The sequence below is a fragment of the Salvelinus namaycush genome, chromosome 26 (assembly GCF_016432855.1).
Source record: "Salvelinus namaycush isolate Seneca chromosome 26, SaNama_1.0, whole genome shotgun sequence".
NCBI classification, from domain to species: domain Eukaryota; kingdom Metazoa; phylum Chordata; class Actinopteri; order Salmoniformes; family Salmonidae; genus Salvelinus; species Salvelinus namaycush.
Window position 1 is genome coordinate 21138831 of NC_052332.1, and position 27824 is coordinate 21166654.

The window sequence follows — 27824 nt, forward strand, 5'->3', positions numbered from 1 at the left end:
GAGTACGACCCTGCCTCACACAGGAAGCGGCGCAGGTCCTAATCCAGGCACTTGTCATCTCCCGTCTGGATTACTGCAACTCGCTGTTGGCTGGGCTCCCTGCCTGTGCTATTAAACCCCTACAACTCATCCAGAACGCCGCAGCCCGTCTGGTGTTCAACCTTCCCAAGTTCTCTCACGTCACCCCGCTCCTCCGCTCTCTCCACTGGCTTCCAGTTGAAGCTCGCATCCGCTACAAGACCATGGTGCTTGCCTACGGAGCTGTGAGGGGAACGGCACCTCCGTACCTTCAGGCTCTGATCAGGCCCTACACCCAAACAAGGGCACTGCGTTCATCCACCTCTGGCCTGCTCGCCTCCCTACCTCTGAGGAAGTACAGTTCCCGCTCAGCCCAGTCAAAACTGTTCGCTGCTCTGGCACCCCAATGGTGGAACAAACTCCCTCACGACGCCAGGTCAGCGGAGTCAATCACCACCTTCCGGAGACACCTGAAACCCCACCTCTTTAAGGAATACCTAGGATAGGATAAAGTAATCCTTCTAACCCCCCCCCCCCCCCTTAAAAGAGTTAGATGCACTATTGTAAAGTGGTTGTTCCACTGGATATCATAAGGTGAATGCACCAATTTGTAAGTCGCTCTGGATAAGAGCGTCTGCTAAATGACTTAAATGTAAATGTAAATGTATATTTTGCTATTTATCACAGAATGAGAGTGATATATGCTTATAAATGTCCCCGGGAGAGCAAAAATCTATTGTCTATTGTTCACATACACATATTTAGCAGATGTTATTGTTCACATACACATATTTAGCAGATGTTATTGTTCACATACACATATTTAGCAGATGTTATTGTTCACATACACATATTTAGCAGATGTTATTGTTCACATACACATATTTAGCAGATGTTATTGTTCACATACACATATTTAGCAGATGTTATTGTTCACATACACATATTTAGCAGATGTTATTGTTCACATACACATATTTAGCAGATGTTATTGTTCACATACACATATTTAGCAGATGTTATTGTTCACATACACATATTTAGCAGATGTTATTGTTCACATACACATATTTAGCAGATGTTATTGTTCACATACACATATTTAGCAGATGTTATTGTTCACATACACATATTTAGCAGATGTTATTGCGGGTGAAGAGAAATGCTTGTTTAAACGGCTGTAGAGGCAATGCTGGTGACATGGCGTGATGTGTGTCTTGTTGTTAGGAACGTCCATTTGTCTTTGGAATTGTGATCAACCCTTACTTCCCTCCCAGCACTGAGTAAATCACCAACTGAATCTAATCGCCTCATAGGCTTATACAGGCTTGACATTTGATAAATTCCCTAACATTAGCCTATCACGGTGTCCGCTGAAATACCACCGCTGTATTTCCCTGTAATGATGTCAGGGGGATATGTATTCCTTTCCCTTTGCTCTCAATATACAACATTATTTCAAGTGAGGAAAGCGAGAGAGAGAGAGAGAGAGAGAGAGAGAGAGAGAGAGAGAGAGAGAGAGAGAGAGAGAGAGAGAGAGAGAGAGAGAGAGAGAGAGAGAGAGAGAGAGAGAGAGAGAGAGAGAGAGAGAGAGAGAGAGAGAGAGAGAGAGAGAGAGAGAGAGAGAGAGAGTAGTTTCTCACCAAGCAGTGTCATTTGAATCTGTCCAAGAGAGACGTTAGAGAGAATAGGAATAGACATTGCAATTCTGACTGTGACCCCAAACAATTCCTGCTTTGGCTGCGAGCGAGCACAGATACTGTCAATATTGTGCTGTAGGAACAGAAGGCACTGCCAAAGTGAACTACATGAATATGTTTATTTGGCATAGTGTAATTTAAATGTCTCCTTCAGTGGCTGACTCCATGTGCTAGCTCTCTCCTCTCTCCCTATTCCACAACAAGTCATTTCGTTCTCACTGTCCTGTCATCTGTTCCTGTCAAGATCCAAGCAAAGCTTGTAATCAAACACTACCAGAGTGTAAACAAAAGTGTGGAAGCAAACGATGCCTTTATTGACTGCAGAGCTTGAGCTTGCCACCATTGACTCTCACCATTGGCTCTCACTCTGACCAATGGCACACAACAACTCTCTCTCTCTCTCTCTCTCTCTCTCTCTCTCTCTCTCTCTCTCTCTCTCTCTCTCTCTCTCTCTCTCTCTCTCTCTCTCTCTCTCTCTCTCTCTCTCTCTCTCTCTCTCTCTCTCTCTCTCTCTCTCTCTCTCTCTCTCTCTCTCTCTCTCTCTCTCTCTCTCTCTCTCTCTCTCTCTCTCTCTCTCTCTCTCTCTCTCTCTCTCTCTCGCTTTCCTCACTTGAAATAATGTTGCTCAGTGACCCTCCACTCTCTGACCATCCATAACCACTGACTCGTTCATTATAAAGTGGTGGCTCCTAGTGTGTAGTGTGCACTGCCCCTCTATGCATATCTGGCAGGAGAGCGATGATAAGGATACTATTCCTATACCTTTACACCGCAAACGTAATGGGAATGAATGAGCCTAGTAATGGATGCAGTGGTGTGAAAATGAATAGGTTCATGGTTCTAAACGATAGATTATTCATTGTCTTTAGTGCTTGTCTAAAAGGTAGCATTTCACACATACTGTATCTATCTTTATGGTTTATGTAGCATTCCACACATATCTATCTTTATGATTTATGTAGCATTCCACACATATCTATCTTTATGGTTTATGTAGCATTCCACACATATCTATCTTTATGGTTTATGTAGCATTTCACACATATCTATCTTTATGATTTATGTAGCATTCCACACATATCTATCTTTATGTAGCATTCCACACATATCTATCTTTATGGTTTATGTAGCATTTCACACATATCTATCTTTATGATTTATGTAGCATTCCACACATATCTATCTTTATGATTTATGTAGCATTCCACACATATCTATATTTATGATTTATGTAGCATTCCACACATATCTATCTTTATGATTTATGTAGCATTTCACACATATCTATATTTATGGTTTATGTAGCATTTCACACATATCTATCTTTATGATTTATGTAGCATTCCACACATATCTATCTTTATGGTTTATGTAGCATTCCACACATATCTATCTTTATGGTTTATGTAGCATTTCACACATATCTATCTTTATGATTTATGTAGCATTCCACACATATCTATATTTATGATTTATGTAGCATTTCACACATATCTATCTTTATGATTTATGTAGCATTAGACACATATCTATCTTTATGATTTATGTAGCATTTCACACATATCTATCTTTATGATTTATGTAGCATTCCACACATATCTATCTTTATGATTTATGTAGCATTCCACACATATCTATCTTTATGATTTATGTAGCATTTCACACATATCTATCTTTATGATTTATGTAGCATTCCACACATATCTATCTTTATGATTTATGTAGCATTTCACACATATCTATCTTTATGATTTATGTAGCATTCCACACATATCTATCTTTATGATTTATGTAGCATTCCACACATATCTATCTTTATGATTTATGTAGCATTTCACACATATCTATCTTTATGATTTATGTAGCATTCCACACATATCTATCTTTATGATTTATGTAGCATTCCACACATATCTATCTTTATGATTTATGTAGCATTTCACACATATCTATCTTTATGATTTATGTAGCATTTCACACATATCTATCTTTATGATTTATGTAGCATTTCACACATATCTATCTTTATGATTTATGTAGCATTTCACACATATCTATCTTTATGATTTATGTAGCATTTCACACATATCTATCTTTATGATTTATGTAGCATTCCACACATATCTATCTTTATGGTTTATGTAGCATTTCACACATATCTATCTTTATGATTTATGTAGCATTCCACACATATCTATCTTTATGATTTATGTAGCATTTCACACATATCTATATTTATGATTTATGTAGCATTCCACACATATCTATCTTTATGATTTATGTAGCATTTCACACATATCTATCTTTATGATTTATGTAGCATTCCACACATATCTATCTTTATGATTTATGTAGCATTCCACACATATCTATCTTTATGGTTTATGTAGCATTTCACACATATCTATCTTTATGATTTATGTAGCATTTCACACATATCTATCTTTATGATTTATGTAGCATTCCACACATATCTATATTTATGGTTTACGAATGGCTGAATTTCCTATTTCTGCTTTCTGCTTTGCAAGATATGTACACCCAGCACTCACGCCAAGATCTGAGAGAATGGGAAGATTATGTTACGTTACATGGCATATGAAAGGCTCGGTAGCTGCCAGCCGTTATTGCGTCCCATTGAGTAAAATACTACTTGTCCTCCTAGTGAACCCAAACGTGTCGTCATTTATGTAAGAAATATCCACCTTACCACTACTATGGCTGACAATAAATCTGTTTTTTTCTCTTTGAAATTTGACAATAGTATTGCAGAGTATTGTATTTCATTCCCATCCTTACTGTGCCAGAAACAGATGCACACACTCTGTGCCTAGTCCTCCTATCCTCATATATCTTAGCTTGAGATTCCTAAAACATGGATGGATTCTGTTCTGGGGGGAATGGGGGTTCCAGTGAGGCAGGGAAATTGCTTTTGCTCTCTCTCTCTCTCTCTCTCTCTCTCTCTCTCTCTCTCTCTCTCTCTCTCTCTCTCTCTCTCTCTCTCTCTCTCTCTCTCTCTCTCTCTCTCTCTCTCTGTTTTGTTTAATGCGTGGCGAAGTACATCTCGCAAGCCTGATCAAACAGCCACTGTGACTCTTTTGTGGCGGCAAAGTGGTTAGCACTAGGTGTTAATAATTCCACGCGCCGCACTTCCTTCTCTGGCTCTGAGGGGGAATGTAAAAGGATCTGTCAGAGACTGCTTCATCACTATCGATTCCATTTAATTCCGACTTGTGCATGAATGGCTCTGGCAGATAGGATGCAGGAGGATAACATTCTACAGTATGCCTTTGTTTCCTCTCTTTTCCATTTCCTTCTCTGTTTGAGAGCCCGAATTGTAAGCTTGGCACTAGCTGCTCTGCAAGGTTTGGCAATTATCTCCCACAGCCTTTGCACAATAAGTACGTAGGCCACCAGAGCAACTGGGTTAGCATAATGCCCAATTATTGGTAAACGGCATGGATCAATGGTAATGACAAGAGAGTGCAAAGCAAGCCATCCTCTTCTCAGTCCCTATGCTAAGACAACCAAGGCGCTTCCGAAGCTATTATTACATGTTAATAACACAGTAGTGGGTTGATTTCCAATGGGCTTATTCAGGCTTTATAACTATAGGCCAGTGTGAGTTATCCTAAAACCTGTCAGCAAATGCCCTAAGATAACCACCCAAAAAGCAGCGAAAAACAAAAGCTTCGCTGACCACCATTATACTTTCTGTGTGGTACCTTCAACGCAAGTGTTTGATCACTCGACGTTGAGGATGAGAGCTCGAATCAGTGGTGTCCCATAAAGCCCTCCAGGCAAGGCTGCTGGAACAGACACAACATTAGCCATGCAGGGAGCGGAGCTGCTGTAAACGCTTATGTAAGGGGAGCCGACGAGTGCCCGGCGCATGCTAATGTACCCCCTACGACCAGACGGTCTCGGACCAGACACGGTAATGTAGCAAGGCCAGACAGGGGGGGAGTCAGGGGCATAGAAGGTCATGACGGGGGTCTGAGTCAGGACTGATCAAGCTAGGGGCTCTTAGTGTGACTGGTTCTGGTTGACCAGCATAACAGCAGAAGGAAAGTTCTTCGTAATGCCGGAAAAGTTTCCTGGAATTGATAGTCAATGGGTTTAAATATGCTAATGAGCACTTAAAACAGAGCAATGGAAAACACAGCCCTCCCGACCACATTTCTATACTGAATACCAATTCAAAGGTATACATCCATTTGACCATTTCCCTAAAGACATAATTTATGCATGTGTCATGCACACTTTCCCCTAATCAAATATTTCCAAATAACTGGAAAAGTTAAGAGAGGCTAATGAGAGAAGCTTTGGGGAAGCACAGCTAATGGCCACAGACCCCTGATCCAACTCGACTTTTTCTTCATTGAATAACAAAACATTTACCTTTTGGTCCTCATGTCACCGATTTTCACAACCTATATTTAATTCCCTTATTTGTTCTTCATCATGAGTAAGAGGAAGCTCATTATCTGAATCTCGAGGCTAGTACAGCTGGCAGCAGCCTATCATCTGAGACACAGAGGTCTAAGTGTAACCTATAAAATCATCATTATCCTGGTGTGCTTTCGCTTGTTCCACATGATTGACAAGTCAGCCAATTAGAGTGGAAGAATGAAAGCTTGTCCTTGTTCCTTACTTAAGTGAGTTTAATGGCATGCCCGACACTTTTTGAAATGAACTTTAAGTTGTGCGTTTCGTGTTATTTTTGGCAAGGCAGATCAAAAAAGGAGAAATATGTCTTTGTGTTTAAATAGTAATTTGATTTTAATGTTAAGATCATACAGTGAATGTCTACATTTTTAATGATATGGTAATAGGGATATACACATTTTAGTTATGATCACTGTAGGGTCATGTTTGGTGAAAAGCTAAGTGTACTTTGAAAACATAAGAGCATTTTATTTAGCACATAAGATCATACATTTATCTTGTCTGCTGAAAGTAATGCTTACCTTGGGGCAGTAAATGTGCCTTTGTGAGCTCCATACTGCACATTATTTAAGGTAAAATGCTTCTTAATTTGAATGCTAGCACTCTATACAGATGCAGGATCTTAATTTGATCCGTTTCTCACGGTAGGAAAATAATCCTGCAGTAACAAGAAACGTGAATTATTGTGTGTATTATAATTATTGGGTTGATGCAGCACTCTCCTTCTTGGTAAAATAGCCCTTACACAGCCTGGAGGTGTGTTTTTTGTATTTTTGTATATTTGATTTAACCTTTATTTAACTAGGCAAGTCAGTTAAGAACAAATTCTTATTTACAATGACGGCCCGGCCAAACCCTAACCCGGACGACGCAGGGCCCTACTCTTCCTGGGGTCCAGCAAAATTACAATACATTCACCCCCAGGCCCCTACTCCACCACTACCACATATATACAGTACTAAATCCATGTGTATATATAGTGCGTATGTTATCATGTATACATGTGTTGCTTCACAGTCCGCGCTGTTCCATAAGGCGTTTTTTTTAATCTGTTTTTTAAATGTGCCGCCCTATGGGACTCCAAATCACAGCCGGTTGTGATACAGCCTGGAATCAAACCAGGGTCTGTAGTGACGCCTCTAGCACTGAGATGCAGTGCCTTAGACTGCTGTGCCACTCGGGAGCCAAATTGTTGGGTCATTGTCCTGTTGAAAAACAAATGATAGTCCCACTAAGCCCAATGGGATGGCCTATCGCTGCAGAATAATGTGGTAACCATGCTGGTTAAGTGTGCCTTGAATTCAAAATAAATCACAGACAGTGTCACCAACAAAGCACCCCCACACCATAACAACTCCTCCTCCATGCGTTAAGGTTGGAAATACACATGCGGAGATCATTCGTTCACCTACACCGCATCTCACAAAGATGCAGCGGTTGGAACCAAAAATATCCCTTTTGGACTCCAGACCAAAGGACAAATTTCCACCAGTTTAATGTCCATTGCTAGTGTTTCTTGGCCCAAGCAAGTCTCTTCTTCTTATTGGTGTCCTTTGGGCTGCATTTTCTTAACTCTGTGTCTTCCATTACTGTGGCGGTCCTCATGAGAGTCAGTTTCATCATAGCGCTTGATGTTTTTTGCAAGTGCACTTGAATAAACTTTCAAAGTTCTTGAAATGTTCCATATTGACTGACCTTCATGTCTTAAAGTAATGATGGACTGTCGTTTATCTTTGTTTATTTGAGCTATTCTTGCCATAATATGGGCTTGGTCTTTTACCGAATAGGACTATCTTCTGTATACCACACAACTGATTGGCTCAAATGCATTAAGAAGGAAAGAAATTCCACAAATTAACTTTTAACAAGGCACACCTGTTAATTGAAATGCTTTCCAGGTGACTACCTCATGAAACTGGTTGAGAGAATGCCAAGAGTGTGCAAAGCTGTCATCAAGGCAAAGGGTGGCTATTTGAAGAATCTCAAATGTAAAATATATTTTGATTTGTTTAACACTTTTGTGGTTCCTACATTATTCCATATGTTATTTCATAGTTTTGATGTCTTCACTATTATTCTACAATGTAGAAAATAGTAAAAATACATAAAAACCTTTGAATGAATAGGTGTTCTAAAACCGGTAATGTATATATTAATAGAGCAATTGAAATTCCAATAATATGGACACATTATGATCTAAACAAATCAGAATAAACTGCACAATTCAAAAGGTTGTCAGAGTTCCATGCCAATAAGATGTCCTTTCCACGTATGTGATGGAGAGACTGAACGTAGGAGGAATGGGGGAGAGAGAAACCGACAGCTCAATGTCAAAAGAATAGAGCACTCAGACTTGAACCTGTCACAGAACTGACAGAATTACACTTAATGATGCAAAGAGCCAGGAGACATCCTGGGCCCCGAGGCCAGACGCATACACCGTGTTTCCTGATCCCCTTCCTTCCTATTCAATATCCTTCCCCAATTTCACAGATGATGAGATTCCGCACGGATAAACACACATGCTACCATTCACATCAAGTCCAAGTGGAAGTATCAAAAGAAAACCAAGAGGGGTAACTGAAAGCATGAAATAAGGTCTGCTCTGAGCTTGAACCCACTTTAGATCGCACAACCAGCTTGCCCGGAATGACCTCTGGCTCGTCACTCAGTGGAGTGATATTTAAAAACAGAGCCTGCTAATGTTTATGCCCTGAAACAGTGCTAGTCAGCAGAGGGACACATTGAGGGTGGGTGAGAGATTTGCATCGAACAGCATGGATGGATGATGCACATGATGCAGCAATTCCCCTTAGGGCTGGGCAGTATAGCGTATTTTACCATATACCGGTATTGATGCAATGACCGGTTTGGGTTTTTACTTTACCTTCTATAACAGTATTTGAATGTTTGGTTTGTTAAATGTGGTACGCCGTGTTTAACGTCCATTTTTATAGTTTACTTCACTACTTGAGTCATCTCTCTCTGCTCTCTCTCTTTGTTGTTCCTAGACCACGAGACACTTGCCTTCAGTCTGCGTGGTCAATGCAGCACATGCAACAATGTTGATGACAACAATGCTGTTTTCACTTTGCTTCTTCATATAAATCCAGTAGTGTTCTAAAATTACACTATTAGTTTGTGTTGCTTACATCTGAAAACAGCTAGTTTGTCTTTTCTTTGCAAGTTGGGCCTAAATCTTGTTAGCCGCTAATGCTAAACACTAGGTAGCTAGCTAATAAATGTACTGAGTCAGAGCAAACATAATTAGTTATACAGCCTGATAATACCAGTGATGGTGTAGACCTAAATCAGCATGTTGTTTGTGCAGCAGTACCTTCTAAATCAAAGAGGAATACAAGAAGCATTAATATGTTAGCTACATGAAGTAGCTAAGATTAAACAGTCAATGTAGCCAAAGATTATAGGGTCCCTTAGGAAACAATTATCAACACTTTGGTTCCTAAAAAAACACTTTGGTTCTTACCCTCACAATAATCACAATAATTCCTCCCTGGCATTTTCCTTCGAATTAGAATAATCATTCCATTTCCATGATTCCAACATTTCACCCAAGTGTTCTGCTCCAAATCACAAGTAAAATCGCTATTGCAACATTTGGTTCGAAATCAGGTTTAGATTGTTTGCCCATACCGTGCAGTCCTACATGGCAGTGTGGGAATTTTCTCAAATGAGTGCAGGAAATACAGAAATTTATGAAAATGCTAAAAAAAAGAATGGGGTTGAAGTTGAATTGAACAGTATAAAACAATCAGAATGGAGAAAGACCCATTTAAATCACTTAGAATGTATGTGTTGCCACCCTGAGGTCATGCACTACTTATAGAGCAAATTAAGAAATTGTATAATTTAAAAACATAAAATACTGTCAAATACTGTCATACCGTCAATTTTTTATTACAATACCGGGATATGATATTTTGGCCATATCGCCCAGCACTAATTCCCCTGAGGACAGTGAGTCAAGAGGCAAAGAAAAAAGGAAAGATAGAGGGGGAAAGAGAGAGAAAGAGAGAGGCAGAGAGAAGGGGATGTGAAGAGATGTGAGGATGGGGTGGAGGTAGAGAGAGGGGTCAAAAGGGGCAGAGAAAAGAGGAATGTATTGAGAGGTGATTAAGTTGGAGAGATGAGAAGTGATGTCTGGAGCAAGGAAAAGAGATAATATAAGAAAGAAAGAGAGGAGTGAGACGTGAGAAAGAGGAGAGCAAAAAGAGTGTGGAGAAGTGAAGAGAGGGGACTGGAGAGATGTGAGAGGAGATAGTTGAATGGAGAGAATACTTGTAAGGACATACCAGTGGAGAGGTGTCTAATGGATTGAAGAAGAGAGATGTGTGTAGGTGTATAGGTTGTTATCAATAAAATGTCACAATAAGGTGCAGAGTGTTCGATTTGCCTGCTGGGCGACAAGGAGATCCCCAGCGCCGCTAAAACCATTGACAACTGTGTGCCGTTTTCAAGGGATTGTTAAATAAATCTGAACTATTTGGTTGTAATATCATCACCTCTTGAAGAGCATAGTCACAACTACACATTTCAGATTATTCCATGCAAAACAATTGTCAAATTAACCTCTATCATCAGAATTATACAGAAATTAACTGTATGCTTTTCATGATCAGTAAACATCAATTGATCATGTCATTTCAGATATGGGAGGGTAGCCTCACAATATCTCTAAATATTGGCTATTTGAGTGATATAAAATAAAAGTGAACTATACCTGACCAGTATGAGTTGTTTAGGTTAATTTCCCATCCTTTTTGGGCTCTGCCTGTCAAGCAGCAGAAGGGTGCATATACTGTACTTTACAAGCTGCCAGTAGAGACTTTGTACAGTTGGCTAAACATAATGGTAAGTAGACCTAATGTACTTTTTTCTCCAACATTATCCCCTTTTCCACATTGTTTTTAAGAGTGTTTAATCCAGTTTGCTGGTTGACGGACCATGCCATGCCAAATTGACTAACTTTCAGGGGGTAAACTAGACGGCTATATTTGCTTGCTATCTACAGTGATGATGACAGTAGTTCGACTGACAACTTTACCAGGATGAGAACTTGCCGATGTCAAGCTTTTTCCAAAAACCTAATCTCTTTGGAAGCAAGCTAAATGACACATGTTGTTTGCTTAGCTAGCTACATGCCAAATGGATAGGTTACCTTCACATGTCTGAAAATATATGATCAATTCGTGTTTCCTGATCATGAAAAGCATGCAGTTAATTTCTGTATAACTCTGATGATAGAGGTAAATTTGACAATTATTTTGCATGGAATAATCCGAAAAGTGTAGTTCTGACTGCTCTTCAAGAGGTGGTGATATTAAAACCAAATAGTTACATTTATTTAACAATCCTTTGAAAACGCCCCCAAGTTGTCAATGGTTTTAGCAGAGCTGGGGGATCTCCTTGCCCCCAGCAGCCAAATCGAACACTTTGCACCGTATTGTGATATTTTATTGATAACGACCTATAGGAGAGCAGTAGAAACTTATGGAGCATGCAGAGGCAGGTGAACAGATGGATATGGTAGTAGAGGTGTAAAGGTGCACATGTTTGAGAAGGTTTGTTGGTATGTTTATGTTTTCAGAAGAACAAAGGAGATGTGTGAAATGCGTGCCCATCTGTAGGTGCTTCTATCACAAAGCTGTTGTTAAAGGATGTGTGTTTGTGTGTGGGGGTGCGTGTGAACATGCATGTGTGTGTGCAGTCGTGGCCAAAGGTTTTGAGAATGATACAAATATTAATTTTCACAGTCTGCTGCCTCAGTTTGTATGATGGCAATTTGCATATACTCCAGAATGTTATGAAGATGGATCAGATGAATTGCAATTAATTGCAAAGTCCTTCTTTGCCATGCAAATGAACCGAATTCCCCAAAAACATTTCCACTGCATTTCAGCCCTGCCACAAAAGGACCAGCTGACATCATGTCAGTGATTCTCTCGTTAACACAGGTGTGAGTGTTGACGAGGACACGGCTGGAGATCACTCTGTCATGCTGATTGAGTTCGATTAACAGACTGGAAGCTTCAAAAGGAGGGTGGTGCTTGGAATCATTGTTCCTCCTCTGTCAATCATGGTTGCCTGCAAGGAAACACGTGCCGTCATCATTGCTTTGCACAAAAAGGGCTTCACAGGCAAGGATATTGCTGCCAGTAAGATTGCACCTAAATCAACCATTTATTGGATTATCAAGAACTTCAAGGAGAGCGGTTCAATTGTTGTGAAGAAGGCTTCAGGGCGCCCAAGAAAGTCCAGCAAGTGCCAGGACCGTCTCCTAAAGTTGATTCATCTGCGGGATTGGGGCACCACGAGTACAGAGCTTGCTCAGGAATGGCAGCAGGCAGGTGTGAGTGCATCTGCATGCACAGTGAGGCGAAGACTTTTGGAGGATGGCCTGGTGTCAAGAAGGGCAGCAAAGAAGCCACTTCTCTCCAGGAAAAACATCAGGGACAGACTGATATTCTGAAAAAGGTACAGGGATTGGACTGCTGAGGACTGGAGTAAAGTAATTTTCTCTGATGAATCCCCTTTCCGATTGTTTGGGATATCCGGAAAAAAGCTTGTCAGGAGAAGACAAGGTGAGCGCTACCATCAGTCCTGTGTCATGCCAACAGTAAAGCATCCTGAGACCATTCATATGTGGGGTTGCTTCTCAGCCAAGGGAGTGGGCTCACTCACAATTTTGCCTAAGAACACAGCCATGAATAAAGAATGGTACCAACACATCCTCCGAGAGCAACTTCTCCCAACCATCCAGGAACAGTTTGGTGACGAACAATGCCTTTTCCAGCATGACGGAGCACCTTGCTATAAGGCAAAAGTGATAACTAAGTGGCTCGGGGAACAAAACATCAATATTTTGGGTCCATGTCCAGGAAACTCCCCAGACCTTAATCCCATTGAGAACTTGTGGTCAATCCTCAAGAGGCGGGTGGACAAACAAAACCCCACAAATTCTTACAAACTCCAAGCATTGATTATGCAAGAATGGGCTGCCATCAGTCAGGATGTGGCCCAGAAGATAATTGACAGCATGCAAGGGCGGATTGCAGAGGTCTTGAAAAAGAAGGGTCAACACTGCAAATATTGACTCTTTGCATCAACTTCATGTAATTCTCAATAAAAGCCTTTGACACTTATGAAATGCTTGTAATTATACTTCAGTTTTCCATAGTAACATCTGACAAAAATATCTAAAGACACTGAAGCAGCAGACTTTGTGAAAATGTATATTTGTGTCATTCTCAAAACTTTTGGCCACGACTGTATGTGTTTCTTACCATAACAGAGATGTGAAGCAGGTGCATGTGTTCGTGCAGGACGTGAGCAGGTTCCCGGGCCGTAGGCACGGTGGTCTGGATCAGCTGCTCAGAGGTGCTCATGGACACGTGGAAATACAGAGTCCCATTCTCCAACCACTGCTGCTTCCAATGCACCTGAGATATGTCTCCCCCAGTACCTGACATCTCTACAGATAGAAAGAGAGAGAGAGAAAGAGAGATTTTGTGAAATAAACAATTGGCACTGTGTGTGTGTGTGTGTGTGTGAGTGTGTGTGTGTGTGTGTGTGTGTGTGTGTGTGTGTGTGTGTGTGTGTGTGTGTGTGTGTGTGTGTGTGTGTGTGTGTGTGTGTGTGTGTGTGTGTGTGTGTGTGTGTGTGTGTGTTTATCTGTGTCTGTGAGAGGAACATGCATCTGTGGGGAAAGTGAAGTGAAAGTTCAGGGGTGACTCAGAAGTCTGTGATAAGTTTTCATTAACATTCCAGTGAAGTGCTTGCTCTCTCTTAAGGTCAAGACTCGGCTGCCCCCCTGGAGGTAGCTGTATCAACAGTAGATAGCTTAGACTTTTGCTTGCATGCTGCTTATTTGTATAAACAATTAAAATTAGTAGTGTACTAACACATGGGAACAAGACAATGGGTGTCATTCCGTTCGTTAACCGTCACCTAGGATTCCATTTTATTGTCAAATGTTGTGTCATGCCCTGATCATAGAGAGCCTTTTTATTCTCTATTTTGGTTAGGTCGGGGTGTGACTAGGGTGGGTGATCTAGTGCATTTATTTCTATGTTGGTATGGTTCCCAATCAGAGGCCGCTGTTTATCGTTGTCTCTGATTGGGGATCATATTTAGGCAGCCATTTCCCCACTGGTTTTTGTGGGATCTTGTTTGTGTGTAGTTGCCTGTGAGCACTCCATTGACCTCACGTTTTGTTTGCTGTTTATTGTTTTTTGTGAGTTTCATCTGATTAAACATGTGGAACTCTACGTACGCTGCGCCTTGGTCCGTTAATTCATTAGACGATCGTGACACGTTGCCTCACTGCGCTCTCCGCAAATCATCAAAAGTCCTGTAAACCTAATGAATACATTAGCATGAACAGGCCATTGGCATTAGCATAAAGAGCTATGACACCAGAGGGGAAGTGGATCAATTGAAAAAGGAAAGAAGCCAGCGAGAAAAAAATCTAAAAAGACGAGGCGCAACTTTGAAAGATTTTAACAAAGCCAAGTGAGATTAGATTTAGTGGGCAGGTTGGTGGGAGAAATAAAAGCAGGGAGGAAAAAAGCCAAGTTGGCCAGATAGGGATCAAAGCACAGGACTGTGATGCTATCGACTGCTGGGGCTATGTGGTCGCTGGGTACTGAGACAGCCTCTGGGAGCTATGTGCTTGATACAGTATTTGTCAGGGGTGGGTGACAAGGTCAGTGACAGGGGGACGGGAGCTGCTCCCAGACCAGTGGCAGGTACAGAATGAGGGATGGCTTTCAGTGGCGCTGGTCATTAACCTACTGACCCTGGGTCAGTGGACACGGCAGGAGAAGAGTACTCTGTGAGCTGCCCTCATCACTGCCACTGCCCTTCCAGTACAGGGCACACACATACATCAGGAGCGCTAGGGCTTCAAGGACAGGGGTAGAGGTAGAGGGACTTGATATTGATATGGCACAGTATGGTATGGGATGCTCTCTGACACCACACTAAAGAGTCCAGATTCTTTGACAGATTTGTGGACACGTCCTTAATGTTCTATTCCTGTGTGCCCTCACTGTATCAGAACTTCTTAACAAGGGCAGTATGATCATCTACCATGAACACTAAAACAGCCATATAGAGGATGAGCTGGAGGATATGCTAACCACTGTATTATTGTACAGGGATCTACATTTCTGGCTCCTCATGGGACAATCAGGTGGGAAACTTTTCAAAAGCCTCCAGAAAGTACGCTTTCAGCATATTTCCCTCTCATAAATGGATGCTGACTGTGCTATAGTAGGATTAAAATTAGTAGGCTGTGAAATTTCAAGCACCCATCGAAAGCACATTGCTGTGTTTAATCTGCAGCTTCTCATATTTGGAGATTTGGCTATTGAGCTTGAAAGAGGATGTTCTCAGGTCTAACAAAGAGGTGGCACTCATCAGAGGCAGCCATTTAAACGAATAGAGGGGACAGATATAACAGAGCCATTTTGGCTGGTAATCACTTGGGTGGACACTGTACAAAGACAAAAGCCTGCCATGAGTGTTGTTATTGGGCAAACATTGAGACGTTAGCAGGATACAGAGGCTGTTGTGTGTGTGTGTGTGTGTGTGTGTGTGTGTGTGTGTGTGTGTGTGTGTGTGTGTGTGTGTGTGTGTGTGTGTGTGTGTGTGTGTGTGTGTGTGTGTGTGTGTGTGTGTGTGTGTGTGTGTGTGTGTGTGTGTGCGTATGTGTGTGCGTATGTGTGTGCGTATGTGTGTGCGTGCATGTTGGTTAGTTTGCATGCCTGTGTGTGGGAAGACGAGGTTGAAGCATGTAAGGTCCCAGCAAGGGCGTCAGGGATGGAATGTCTACCCAGCGGAGAGAAAGGACAACCCTGAGGTGTGTCATTGCAGCCATTACACAAGCCCCTGAGAGCAAAGGAGAAGCATGGCTGACTTTACACAAAGAGAATGAGAAAGAGAAATGGTTGAACCATTAGAGCTCTCTTCTCAAGAGTGAGGCGAATGCCGTATCGCATCAACACCGACCAAGGTACCAATAGTTACCAAGGTTACAGTAAAACCTATAGCAAAACGTTTTTTTTTAAAGGCAAACTGTTTTTAGAGTAACATCCTTTTCCAGTTGACCCACTCGTGATCACATTAAGCTTGCAGAACAGAGCAGACGGGATTGTTTGGAGCTTGCCCAAATCTTTGATAAAGCCCTGTTATTCTAGACTGATGCATCTGAAGGTAGCCCAGATGACCCTGAGTGAAATCTACTGAACACTCAGTATACCACTTATTACCAGGGCTGTACTCAAAGTGGCTCAATGCACAGTACCCAATCACAGTTGCTATGACTGTACGTATTGTATATGTAATATTGTATTTCAGCCATTGATTTTCATTTTCGCCCATTTTAGTCCACCATGTTGGGTGTTTTTAAGAGATGACGTTTCTCTAAAATCAACATGAGATTTGATTATGAAGGAAGAATGGACAAAATACATGTATTATTTTTAACTGACTTCCATTGAAACTACTTTTCAAATGTAGCTTCCACTTCCACCCAGTTGTACAAGTTTGTTTCCATTGTTAGAATGAAATTCACACTGTGAAATAACTATAAGTACTTCTGAAAATGAGAACTGATTTAATCTCCACCAATATGCGTTTTACTTTAGATGCCAGTGAACAATCTGTTCCCTCTAAAAATGAACAATGCAACAGTTTATGATAATAGATACAAAGAGTGTTGTCTAGTGAGCTGTGAATAACCCACTTCTCCCGAGGGTGTGAAATACTGGGATGCAGAATAACACCAAAGCTACTGTGACCAATATGACTAAAGTCCTCTTTGTCCACACTACCATTAGAAACCCTTGAACACAGCATTCAGTTAATGTCAGCAGGCTGACCTTTGTTTCGTTAGAATGATGAAATGTGTTAGTTATCATTCATAAATGTGACCTTTACCTTGATCAGTGTTCATAACGGCAATTGAAATGTTATTTCATACTAGAATAAAAACAGTGTGGCAGCAACTAAGGAAGCACTCGGTGTTGTAGCTGAGGTGGATTTTGAAGAATGCTTGTGAAGGTTATAATGATTATTCATCTCTCTCTTTAGAAAAATTAATACCGGTAGCACACATGCTGTAAAACAATGTTTTGAATTATCGTTGTAAAGCTGAGGTCACGGTTATAGATACACACAGACAAGACAGATGCACACAGATACAAATGGAGTGAGATACACTAAACAAGGAAATTTTTGTGGCCTATACACACACAAACACGTACATACGCACACACACGTCCTCCCCAAAGGTCGTTCTCATCAGTTTAAAGGTGATCATAGCTGCACGGAGTCAGTAACTGCGTGGGCTGACAGTGCCGTGACAGTTTGTCAGCTCAGTAACAAGACTGTGTCATCTGCTTACCCTGATGAAAGCTGGCACCCTTAAGGCACTATGCTGCTTGCCATTAACCATGTGGCATGGCAAGCCAGCCAGTGAGCCTTCCGATAACGGTGCTGCCTAGCCTAGCGCCTCAGCCTGCCATGCCCGTCATAATATTATGGGCAGCTGCACGTTTAATAATTCATAAGCGACAATAATGATAGACTTCCATAACCTTTTAGATTCATCTAAATATATCAGCTCAAAATGCAGAGAGGATAGAAGACGGTGTCAGTCAGTGCCTCATCAGTACTGTCAGAGCCTATTACCTGATGCCTTACACATATCAAACACATCTCACTGTGTTTAGCTTTTAGACATTTCTAATGTCCACTCTGAACGGCCTCACTTTTGAAACTGAGTATTGAGAGTAAAGTCTACTTTCAACACACAAAACCCTTCCCCACATACTCTATCAGGAAAAAATATGAATACGCTCGTAAAAATACATATTTGATTTGTCACCAAATGGGGGGTTGTCACGACTCCCATTCAGAAAATGCTAATACCTGTTAAGAATTGACCAATTACCATTTCCAAACGAGTTGACGTGAGATATCGGATATTTAGGCAAATACGGCATTACCGAAAGGCTGCCGTGCCACACTTCCAGTGTTGAGGAGTGAACTACATGTAGTTCAACTAGTAATTTAATTACATTTTGCATTAGCTTGGCGGTAGTTGAACTGAATTCAAATCTAGGTACTGTTTTCAGTAGTTACTTACTTTTTTTGCCATGTAGTGGTGTAGCTAACTACTGGCACTACACACTATGGGTGTGGTTTGGGTTAAATAGTGTTACTGTAGGTTCTGACCAAACAGAGTAAAACCTCACGGATGACTAGAAAAAACTCAAACCAAGTTTATTCACCCACTGGGTCATACAGCTGCAAAGACAAAAACATGTTTACACAAGTACCTATAATTATACCCTCGTACTAGGTGGAGTCAACTCCTTGCACATCTAGACAGCCAGTACATCTCTGTTGCTAGTCAGGAATTGAATTGGTTCCTCTCACTGGTGTAGTCATGGCCCTGCCTCATGCTAGAACCTTCGTGGGTGTGGAAGTATATGTGTGTGGGATAGGACTGTTCCTTCTCACTTCATCTGACCTGAACTCGGGACATATTCCTTGCTTGTGCTTCTTTATCAGTGACTGAAACCAGACTGTTCCCCTTTGCCTCCCTCCTTAGGAGCCATGAGAATTATCAATAACATGTTGACAGAATGTAAACTTTCTGCACTCCCCCTTCCTCACTCAATAACTTTCCATACACCTAGTTCTTATCCATCCTCCATTGACCCCGACATATACATTCCTTATATATGTAAAGTAATCAATACGTTTCAAGCTGAACCCAACAGTAGGCAATAATTTCCTTTCTTTTTCAGCATCAGACCTGCCTAATTCTCACTTAATACATCGCTTATGTGTTTTATAGGCTAAATTACATATTCTGTTAACATATGACCCCAAATTGACCTGTTCTTGCAATTTATAGTCTATGACATTTCAGATTTACAGATGATCATGTTTCACAAAGTAGTTTGGATGAGCTAAATTACTTTTTCAAAGTGTTGGGTTCTGAGAATATGAAATATACTTATTCATGTCACTGAGGGAGAGAGGGTCATGTATAACGTTAACATTATGTCAGGATATGATATTGTTAGCCATCAGGGATCCTATGGGAGGGATCCTCTGGGAGAAGAAGAGACACAGTCTGGTACCAGGCACCATAGCAGCCGTGAGTTGGGCAGGGAAGCGATCACATGTGGCAGGCATTGATAAGGGGAGAGAGCCAGGCATCAAGGGGGTTGAGGTCAGGTCACCTTAAGGAAGAAGGAACGGTTTATTACCCCATCACTTCGTCTTCCTGTCGAACCATAAAAGATGTAAGGATTGGAGAAAAGGAGGAGTGCATCTAAATTGGAGTATATATACTTGTTTTGATGGAAACATGTTTTGTCAAATGCAGCTGTATTGATCCTCTGAGAAGAATTAAACTTGGTTAAGCTTTAATAGTGTCTGTTGAGTTTTTTACTCTGAGAATTAGAACCTAACAAAAGAAACATTAGTTAATAAGTAAACTAGATTTTTTTCATAGGGGTAGCTTTAGTGTAGCTTAACTTCTTCCAGTGTGAAGTAATTGGTAGCTTGGTAAACTATATTTTCAGAGTAGCTTCCCCAACACTGTGCACTTCCCATTGAAATTAAACACTTAACAACCTAAAGCCACCCCAATGTTTTTACAACACTCCCTAATTAAATAGTTGGCATTCATGGACGTAAAGGCCATTAAAAATGCATACAATAAAAATGCATAGTGAGGAGAAGGAGCATGTTCCAAGGCATTGAAATGTGCTAATTTCCGGCGGCACAGTTGGATCCTAACGTCCTGCCATGCCATCTATGTGAAGAGAGAGATCATATTCTCCCAGTCAGGACTGAACAGCTAATAATGTCAACCAGGGGGGAGAGGGAGAGGGAGAGAGAGAGAGAGAGATCATGTTCTCCCAGTCAGGACTGAACAGCTAATAGTGTCAACCAGGGGGGAGAGGGAGAGGGAGAGAGAGAGAGAGAGATCATGTTCTCCCAGTCAGGACTGAACAGCTAATAATGTCAACCAGGGGGGAGAGGGAGAGGGAGAGGGAGAGAGAGAGAGAGAGAGAGATCATATTCTCCCAGTCAGGACTGAACAGCTAATAATGTCAACCAGGGGGGAGAGGGAGAGGGAGAGAGAGAGAGAGAGAGAGATCATGGGCATGAGGGAGGCCATCAATGTCATCTTCAGGTCCTGGCTAGTCATCATTAATTAAGGGTCAGGAGACAAGCAGCAAATACAAAGATTCATGGAGGTTATATAACAATGGGCTTGATGTTATTGTATTGTGATCAAGTAAGCTAGTTGAAAGAGCAATCATTTGATATGTGCAAGCTACATCTACAGCACAGGCAAATAGAATCAGGATGAATACAATATACCATAAAATGATATTATATGACAAAGTAATATTCCCTTATATGACATGGACATATGACATGGGCATTGCACAAAGGCAGTCAAAATTACCCTCTGTCTCCCAGACAAAAAGATCTGTCACCAGGTGTCTCTCCCTGTCAGTGGGGTCTTTGAGGGCTCCTTCTGCTGTGACAGCTGTCTCTGCACTGCCTGCTGCACTGCTCAACACAGTCAGCACAGCGGTCTCCAATTTTGACAACTCATCACTTCCTAGTGGATGACCTGGTCGTGACCTCTGTACCACCCGCACACCATTACCATCTGCCATCTCCACAGATTCATTTTTAAAGCTGCTTGACCCTAATCATCTTAGTAATGTACTGCTGCATTACTGTTGCAACACCGACAGTGGGATTTCTCCAAGATATAATTATGCTGAAATATGTCTGCCCTATGCCACAGAATGTTTTTCGGGCTCTGCTGCTATTGCTGATGAGGTACAAAGGACAGCAATCACTTCAAATAGAAAACAGGAGGTCCGGTGGGATAATTGGATTCTACCAGTGTCTAGGACTTCCCCTGGGGCTAGGGTCCGGTGAGAATAAGGTATTAACAATCAGTTGTGCCAGTGGGACCAAAGGTCCATCTTTACCCCAACACCCACGCCAACTCAAACTGTGCTCAATCACAGAGCCAGCAGCAAGCCAGCAGCTAGCCAGGGCAGTGCCCACCGCCTCTAGCAGGAACCAAACACATTTCAGACTCTACTTATAAAAAGGTTCACTCAATAAGGGACCATCTGATTTATACTATAAAATAGGTGCTTTATGACGTAACCTAGGTAACAGAGCTTTACAGAGGACGTCCGAGATAGGGACGTACAGATTAACTCAAGTTTATGGCCTTGCTGTATAAAACTGGACGAGAGAAAACAAATGATATGATAATATATTCATACAAATAAAACCTACCGTAGATGTTTTTTGATAGTTTACAACCATGGTACAACAGATCCTGGTTCCTTTCCCAGTCATATAATGAACACTAAAACATAGAGGTAGACAAGTGCATAGAGGCCCATGAATTATAGAACATAGTGGGTGTTATTTTTATGGTAGAACTGACTGACCTTTAGGAGCACATAGAAGTCAACTAATAGTGGCCTGCTATCTACCACTGCTGCCATGCTGCATTGAGCCCCATGTATCTCTCTCCTCTACAGAGAGCACACAAACTCCTCCTAAGCCATCTCTCTGCCTCTAGCCCAGCAGCCCAAGGTCACCTCTGTTTTACATCCAATAATAAGCCCCAGCACCTTAACAACGCTGTAAAACCCAAAGTGCCCCCAAATTAAGGGATTTAATACACAATTGAGTAGTGATATCATTTGGTTTCAACCAAAAACTCTATTCTTACAAGGAAATTGAGTTTCATTACCCAAAACAATGCCACTCTAATTTATGTGAGGATCTATAAATGGTTTGTCTCATGCTATTTGGGATTAGGGAGGCAGCCAGCCAAAAAGGGCCTAATGTATTTAAAGTGACACATTAACAGGATAAACAGTCCCCTTATCTGCAAAGTACATAGACTTTTTAAAATACTCCAATCCCATTAAAGGGACCATTCTCCAAATGATTGCACCATCTTCTGCTCTCACGTTCCGGCCGTCGGCCCTCCTGCCAAAGAGTGAAGCCGGGGGTAATCATACACACATTAAGATGAACTTATCCATTGTTCTGGATTCTCCCCAATGACACCTCGGTCAAATGTCTCTTCCTGTTCTGATCTTGTAGAGGTGGACGGATGAAATCTATTGGCAGGGATGGTGTAGTGTACTCACAAAGCCCTAGTGAGCAGGAGGACCCTGCAGTTAATGCCTATACTGCTTTCTGGCCAGAATGTGTTGTGTATTGTACAAGCCAGACTCATATACTGTAAGTGGTGTTACTGATAGTTATGTGTAAGATGATTCACCAACATGGGAGCATATGCTTCCCACCTCACTTAGAGAGAGAGGGGGAAACAGAAAAGGTGTAAGAACCTGCATTTCCTGTCGAAGACAGGACATGCCAATGGTGTGTGCCCTTCACCTGCTGCCATGTTGTGTTGCTACCGTGTTGTTGTCATGTTGTGGTGCTACCATGCTGTGTTGTCATGTTCTGCTGCCATGCTATGTTGTTGTCTTAGGTCTCTCTTTATGTAGTGTTGTAGTGTTTCTCTTGTAGTGATGTGTGTTTTGTCCTACATTTTTATTTTTAATCCCAGACCACGTTCCCGCAGGAGGCCTTTTGCCTCTTGCCTCTTGGTAGGTCATCATTGTAAATAATAATTTGTTCTTAACTGACTTACCTAGTTAAACAGAGGTTAAAACAAACAAACTTTCAGACATACAGAGAAGCAAAACAAACATGCAGAGAATCGAATAGCACACACACACATGCATACACACACACACACACATCTCAGCCTTTCGTTATGCATTTGTCATCTTCTCTCCCAGATGGATTCATAAACTTATTGGATTTCTCATTTCTCTTCTAATTACATTACTGTATGTTAATTCAGAACTTTACTATTGTCTTTTCAATTAAGTGATGTAATCAGTTTTGAAAGAAAGAACGTGAGGATATATATCAGCACAAAGGAAAGTGATATCACACAGGATATAGTATGATGAATAAGAAACTCAAAATGTACAGTTCTTCACCAATGGATTATTTACCTGTATCAGAATTGTTAAAGCACACATATAGATACATCCAATAGGTATTTTAGCATGTCTTAAACATTTATTGTAGGGTCATTATTCATTATCTTCTGTGTAACATAATGGATATATAGTTATGTAGATGACGGAAAGAAAAGCTTAACCTTGAGTACACTATTGGAGATACTCACCATACCATAGTAAAGTTTACAAGTATTATGGTTAATATTAATGGATATTACACCTTGGCAATAGGGGTCAGTTCCACCCCTATGAATACAGTAACAACCCTGATAAAAGAGTTGGCTCTGGTCTAATTACACTATTTAAGGTATACAAAACTATAGCCTTTAAAAACGTCCTCCTTTAAATATACTACTACTAACATTTATGGCCTAACATTAAATGTAATCAGGTAGCAGCACTACAGTACAAAAAGCTGACCTCTGCTCACTATATTGCAAATGCTAAAGGCACGTCATAATGCTATCACCAATCAATTGGGACCAAGTTACTATAAAATGCATAGATTTTTTTCCAACTGTGTTTTGAGCAGGAGTAAACTAGTAGTTTGGTAAAGGAGCTTTTTATTGATTTTTGCCAAGTCACTATGAAAAACCTGTCATACGGAATTTATATGTTCAAATCAAACTGGTTAGTTGAGGTAATTGAGGTAATATGTACATGTAGGTAGAGGTAAAGTGACTATGCATAGATAATAAATAGAGAGTAGCAGCAGCGTAAAATGGGGAGTGGGGTGGGGACAATGCAAATAGTCTGGGTAGCCATTTGATTAGGTATTCAGGAGTCTGGCCTGAGGGTAGAAGCTGTTAAGAAGCCTGGCACCAGACTGGTCTCTGACCTCCTACCTATAGACTGTCTCATTGTTGTTGGTGATCAGGCCTACCACTGTTGTGTCATCGGCAAACTTAATGATGGTGTTGGAGTCGTGCTTGGCCGTGCAGTCATGGGTGAACAGGGACTACAGGAGGCGACTGAGCACGCACCACTGAGGGGCCCCTGTGTTGATGATCAGAAGTGGCAGATGTGTTGTTACCTACCCTCACCACCTTGAGGTGGCCCGTCAGATAGTCCAGGATCCAGTTGCATAGGGAGGTGTTTAGTCCCAGGGTCCTTAGCTTAGTGATGAGCTTTGAGGGCACAATGGTGTTGAACGCTGAGCTGTAGTCAATGAATAGCATTCTCACATAGGTGTTTCTTTTGTCCAGGTGGGAAAGGGCAGCATCGAGTGCAATAGAGATTGCATCATCAGTGGATCTGTTGGGTCGGTATGCAAATTGGAGTGGGTCTAGGGTTTCTGGGACAATGGTGTTGATGTGAGCCATGACCAGCCTTTCAAAGCCCTTCATAGCTACAGACGTGAGTGCTACAGCTCGGTAGTCATTTTGGCAGGTTACCTTGGTGTTCTTGGGCACAGGGACTATGATGGTCTGCTTGAAACATGTTGGTATTACAGACTCGGTCAGGGACAGGTTGAAAACGTTAGTGAAGCCACTTGCCAGTTGGTCAGTGCATGCTCGGATTACACGTCCTGGTAATCCGTCTGGCCCAGCGGCCTTGTAAATGTTGACCTGTATAAAGGTCTTACAACGACTACGGAGAATGTGATCACACAGTCTTCCGGAACAGCTGATGCTCTCATGCATGCCTCAGTGTTGCTTGCCTTGAAGCGAGCATATAAGTTATTTACCTCATCTGGTAGGCTCGTGTCACTGAGCAGCTCGCGACTGTGCTTCCATTTGTAGTCTGTAGTTTGCAAGCCTTGCCACATCTGACGAGCATCGGAGCCGGTGTAGTACGATCCAATCTTAGTCCTGTATTGACGCTTTGCCTGTTTAATGGTTCGTCGGAGGGCATAGCGGGATTTCTTATAAGCGTACAGGTTAGAGTCCCGCTCCTTGAAAGCGGAATCTCAGTAAGGATGTTGCCTGTAATCCATGGCTTCTGGTTGGGGTATGTAAGTACGGTCACTATGAGGACAATGTCATCGATGTACTTGAGGAAGCCAATGACTGATGTGGTGTACTCCTCAGTGCCATCGGAAGAATCCCGGAACATATTCCAGTCTGTACTAGCAAAACAGTCCTGTAGCTTAGCATTTGCGTCATCTGACCATTTCCTTATTGAGCGAGTCACTGGTACTTCCTGCATTAGTTTTTGTTTGTAAGCAGGAATCAGGAGGATAGAGTTATGGTCAGATTTGCCAAATGGAGGGCTTTGTACGCGTCTCTGTGTGTGGTGTAAAGGTTGTCTAGAGGATTTTTTCCTCTGGTTGCACATTTAACATGCTGGTAGAAATGAGGTAACACGGATTTAAGTTTCCCTGCATTAAAGTCCCCGGCCACTAGGAGCGCCGCCTCTCGATGAGCATTTTCTTTTTTGCCTATGGACTTATACAGCTCATTGAATGCCGTCTTAGTGCCAGCATCGGTTTGTGGTGGTAAATAGACTGCTACCAAAAATATAGATGATTTTTGGTAAATAGTGTGGTCTACAGCTTATCATGAGATACTCTACTTCAGGCGAGCAAAACCTAGAGACTTCCTTAATATTAGATTTCGTGCACCAGTTGTTATTTACAACTAGAGACAGACTGTCACCCCTTGTCTTACCGGAGGCAACTTTTCTATCTTGCCGATGGACCGAAAACCCTGCCAGATATATGTTATCCATGTCGTCGTACAGCCACGACTCGGTGAAACATAAGATATTACAGTTTTTAATGTCCTGCTGGTAGGATAGTCTTGATCGGAGCTCATCCCTTTTGTTATCCAATGATTGCATGATGGCTAATAGGCCATCAGATACTTACAAGGCACCCCAACCAAATTCCCTGATATATCCGTCTCATCTTCATGCGATTGGCGGGGATTTGGGCCTTGTCGGGTGTCTGAAGTAAATCCTTGGCATCCGACTCGTTAAAGAAAAAATCTTCGTCCAGTACAAGGGGAGTAATCGCTGTCCTGATATCCAGAAGCTCTTTTCGGTCATTAGAGACGGTATCAGAAACATTATGTACAAAATAAGTTACAAATAACGCAAAAAACACACACAATGTGGTAGTAATCAAAGGTACAATTGCAGCATTATTGGAGGGGAGATAGTAATTATCAAAAGTCATTGCTACATTGAAACTGGCTGAATCTATTTGACACCACACTTTTCATTCCATTTCCGGATAAGTCTTTTTGGAAACTCCCAGAAGCTGAATTTGATTGCTTTTAGTGCTGAAACTTCCAAAGGACACACTTCCTGTAATTGCAATTTCCAATTTCCTTTTGAGGGTATGTTTTTAGGAAACTGAATGCGTGGGATCTTCATTGACTTGAGTGTTGTCCTTCCATAGCAATTAGTTATAAATATTAGAACATGACAACAAAGGAATCAAAGCTCTTTAACATTTTCAAAGCTGTTCCGACTGCTTGCTCATGGATCTACAGTAGCAGATTAATGAAAATAAAGACCGCCATTCTACATATTTAGATGTTGTTTTCATGTTGTTACTTTTAAACTTGTTCCTCCAAAGTTTAAATTTGTATTAAATAATTGCACCAAAGGTCTGTATATTTGTCAGGATTTCATTGATATAGTAGATTCAAAACAATAGTACAACTAGAAATAGTATTGTATTTGTGACAGCAATGATGGTATTAATAAGTAAACAAACACTGCATGTTATTATACGTTTTGATAAGAACTTAGTTAAGTAAAAACGGCAGGGGTGCGTATGGAGAAAAAAGTAGTTGACAATCTTGCACCCTAGGTGTGATGTTAATAAAACAATTTCCTGTCTTAGTCAGAACATTTGATGAGTCACTTGTCAAGTATTTGCAGCTAAAGGAATTATCCCCCGCTGTTCGTGTTAACCTTATCCACAGGAGGGACCTGAATTCAGAAAGACGTGATTAACATACTATGCACTCTCATCTAGTTCCACAGACTAAAGAAATGAGTGAAAGCCGTTTATCAGACACCACACTACAATGGTCAAAGTGAAGTGTCCTCTAGCTGTAGTCACTGAAACATCGTCCTTGTCTGATTCCAATTCAGTTCGGGAAAGCCCTCTTAAAAGGGACTAAGTACCAATAAATTCACTTTAAGACCTCATATCAGACAAAAGTCATTTTCTCTAGTCAATAAAATTATATCTGAATATATACTACACTTTCGCTTAGTCGTTGACCATTCTCTGGACATAAGTACCTGGGAAATAAGGTAGAGAATACAGAATGACTTCTTTCAGACAGTATGAGCGGTGATATTATCAGACAGTATCTGTCCTCGAGGGTCAGCCAGTTCAGATATTATACTTTTCCATTAGTAACGGACTACGAGCTGGAAAACGGTGGTCTATCCACTTAGCTCGGTAATGAAATATATTAGGACAATGAGATCAGAGGAAGAATTAAAAACGGAATGTTGAAACCTTAGAATGATAGTCCATTTAAATTAAAGGGCTGAAATCTTACAGGGTGAGCCTGACAGTAATTTTGAACATTACTTTCTCAAGGACTTT

At 41.3% G+C, this 27824-nt stretch overlaps 1 protein-coding gene across 1 annotated transcript in view; it reads right to left on the reverse strand.

Annotated features, from left to right (window-relative positions):
• LOC120020998 (astrotactin-2-like) overlaps positions 1-27824 on the reverse strand; it is a 521153-nt gene that overhangs the window by 430099 nt on the left and 63230 nt on the right. The window contains exon 2 of the mRNA XM_038964662.1: positions 13472-13659. Within this exon, the coding sequence (XP_038820590.1) occupies positions 13472-13659 (188 nt within the window). The remainder of the gene's footprint in view (positions 1-13471; positions 13660-27824) is intronic.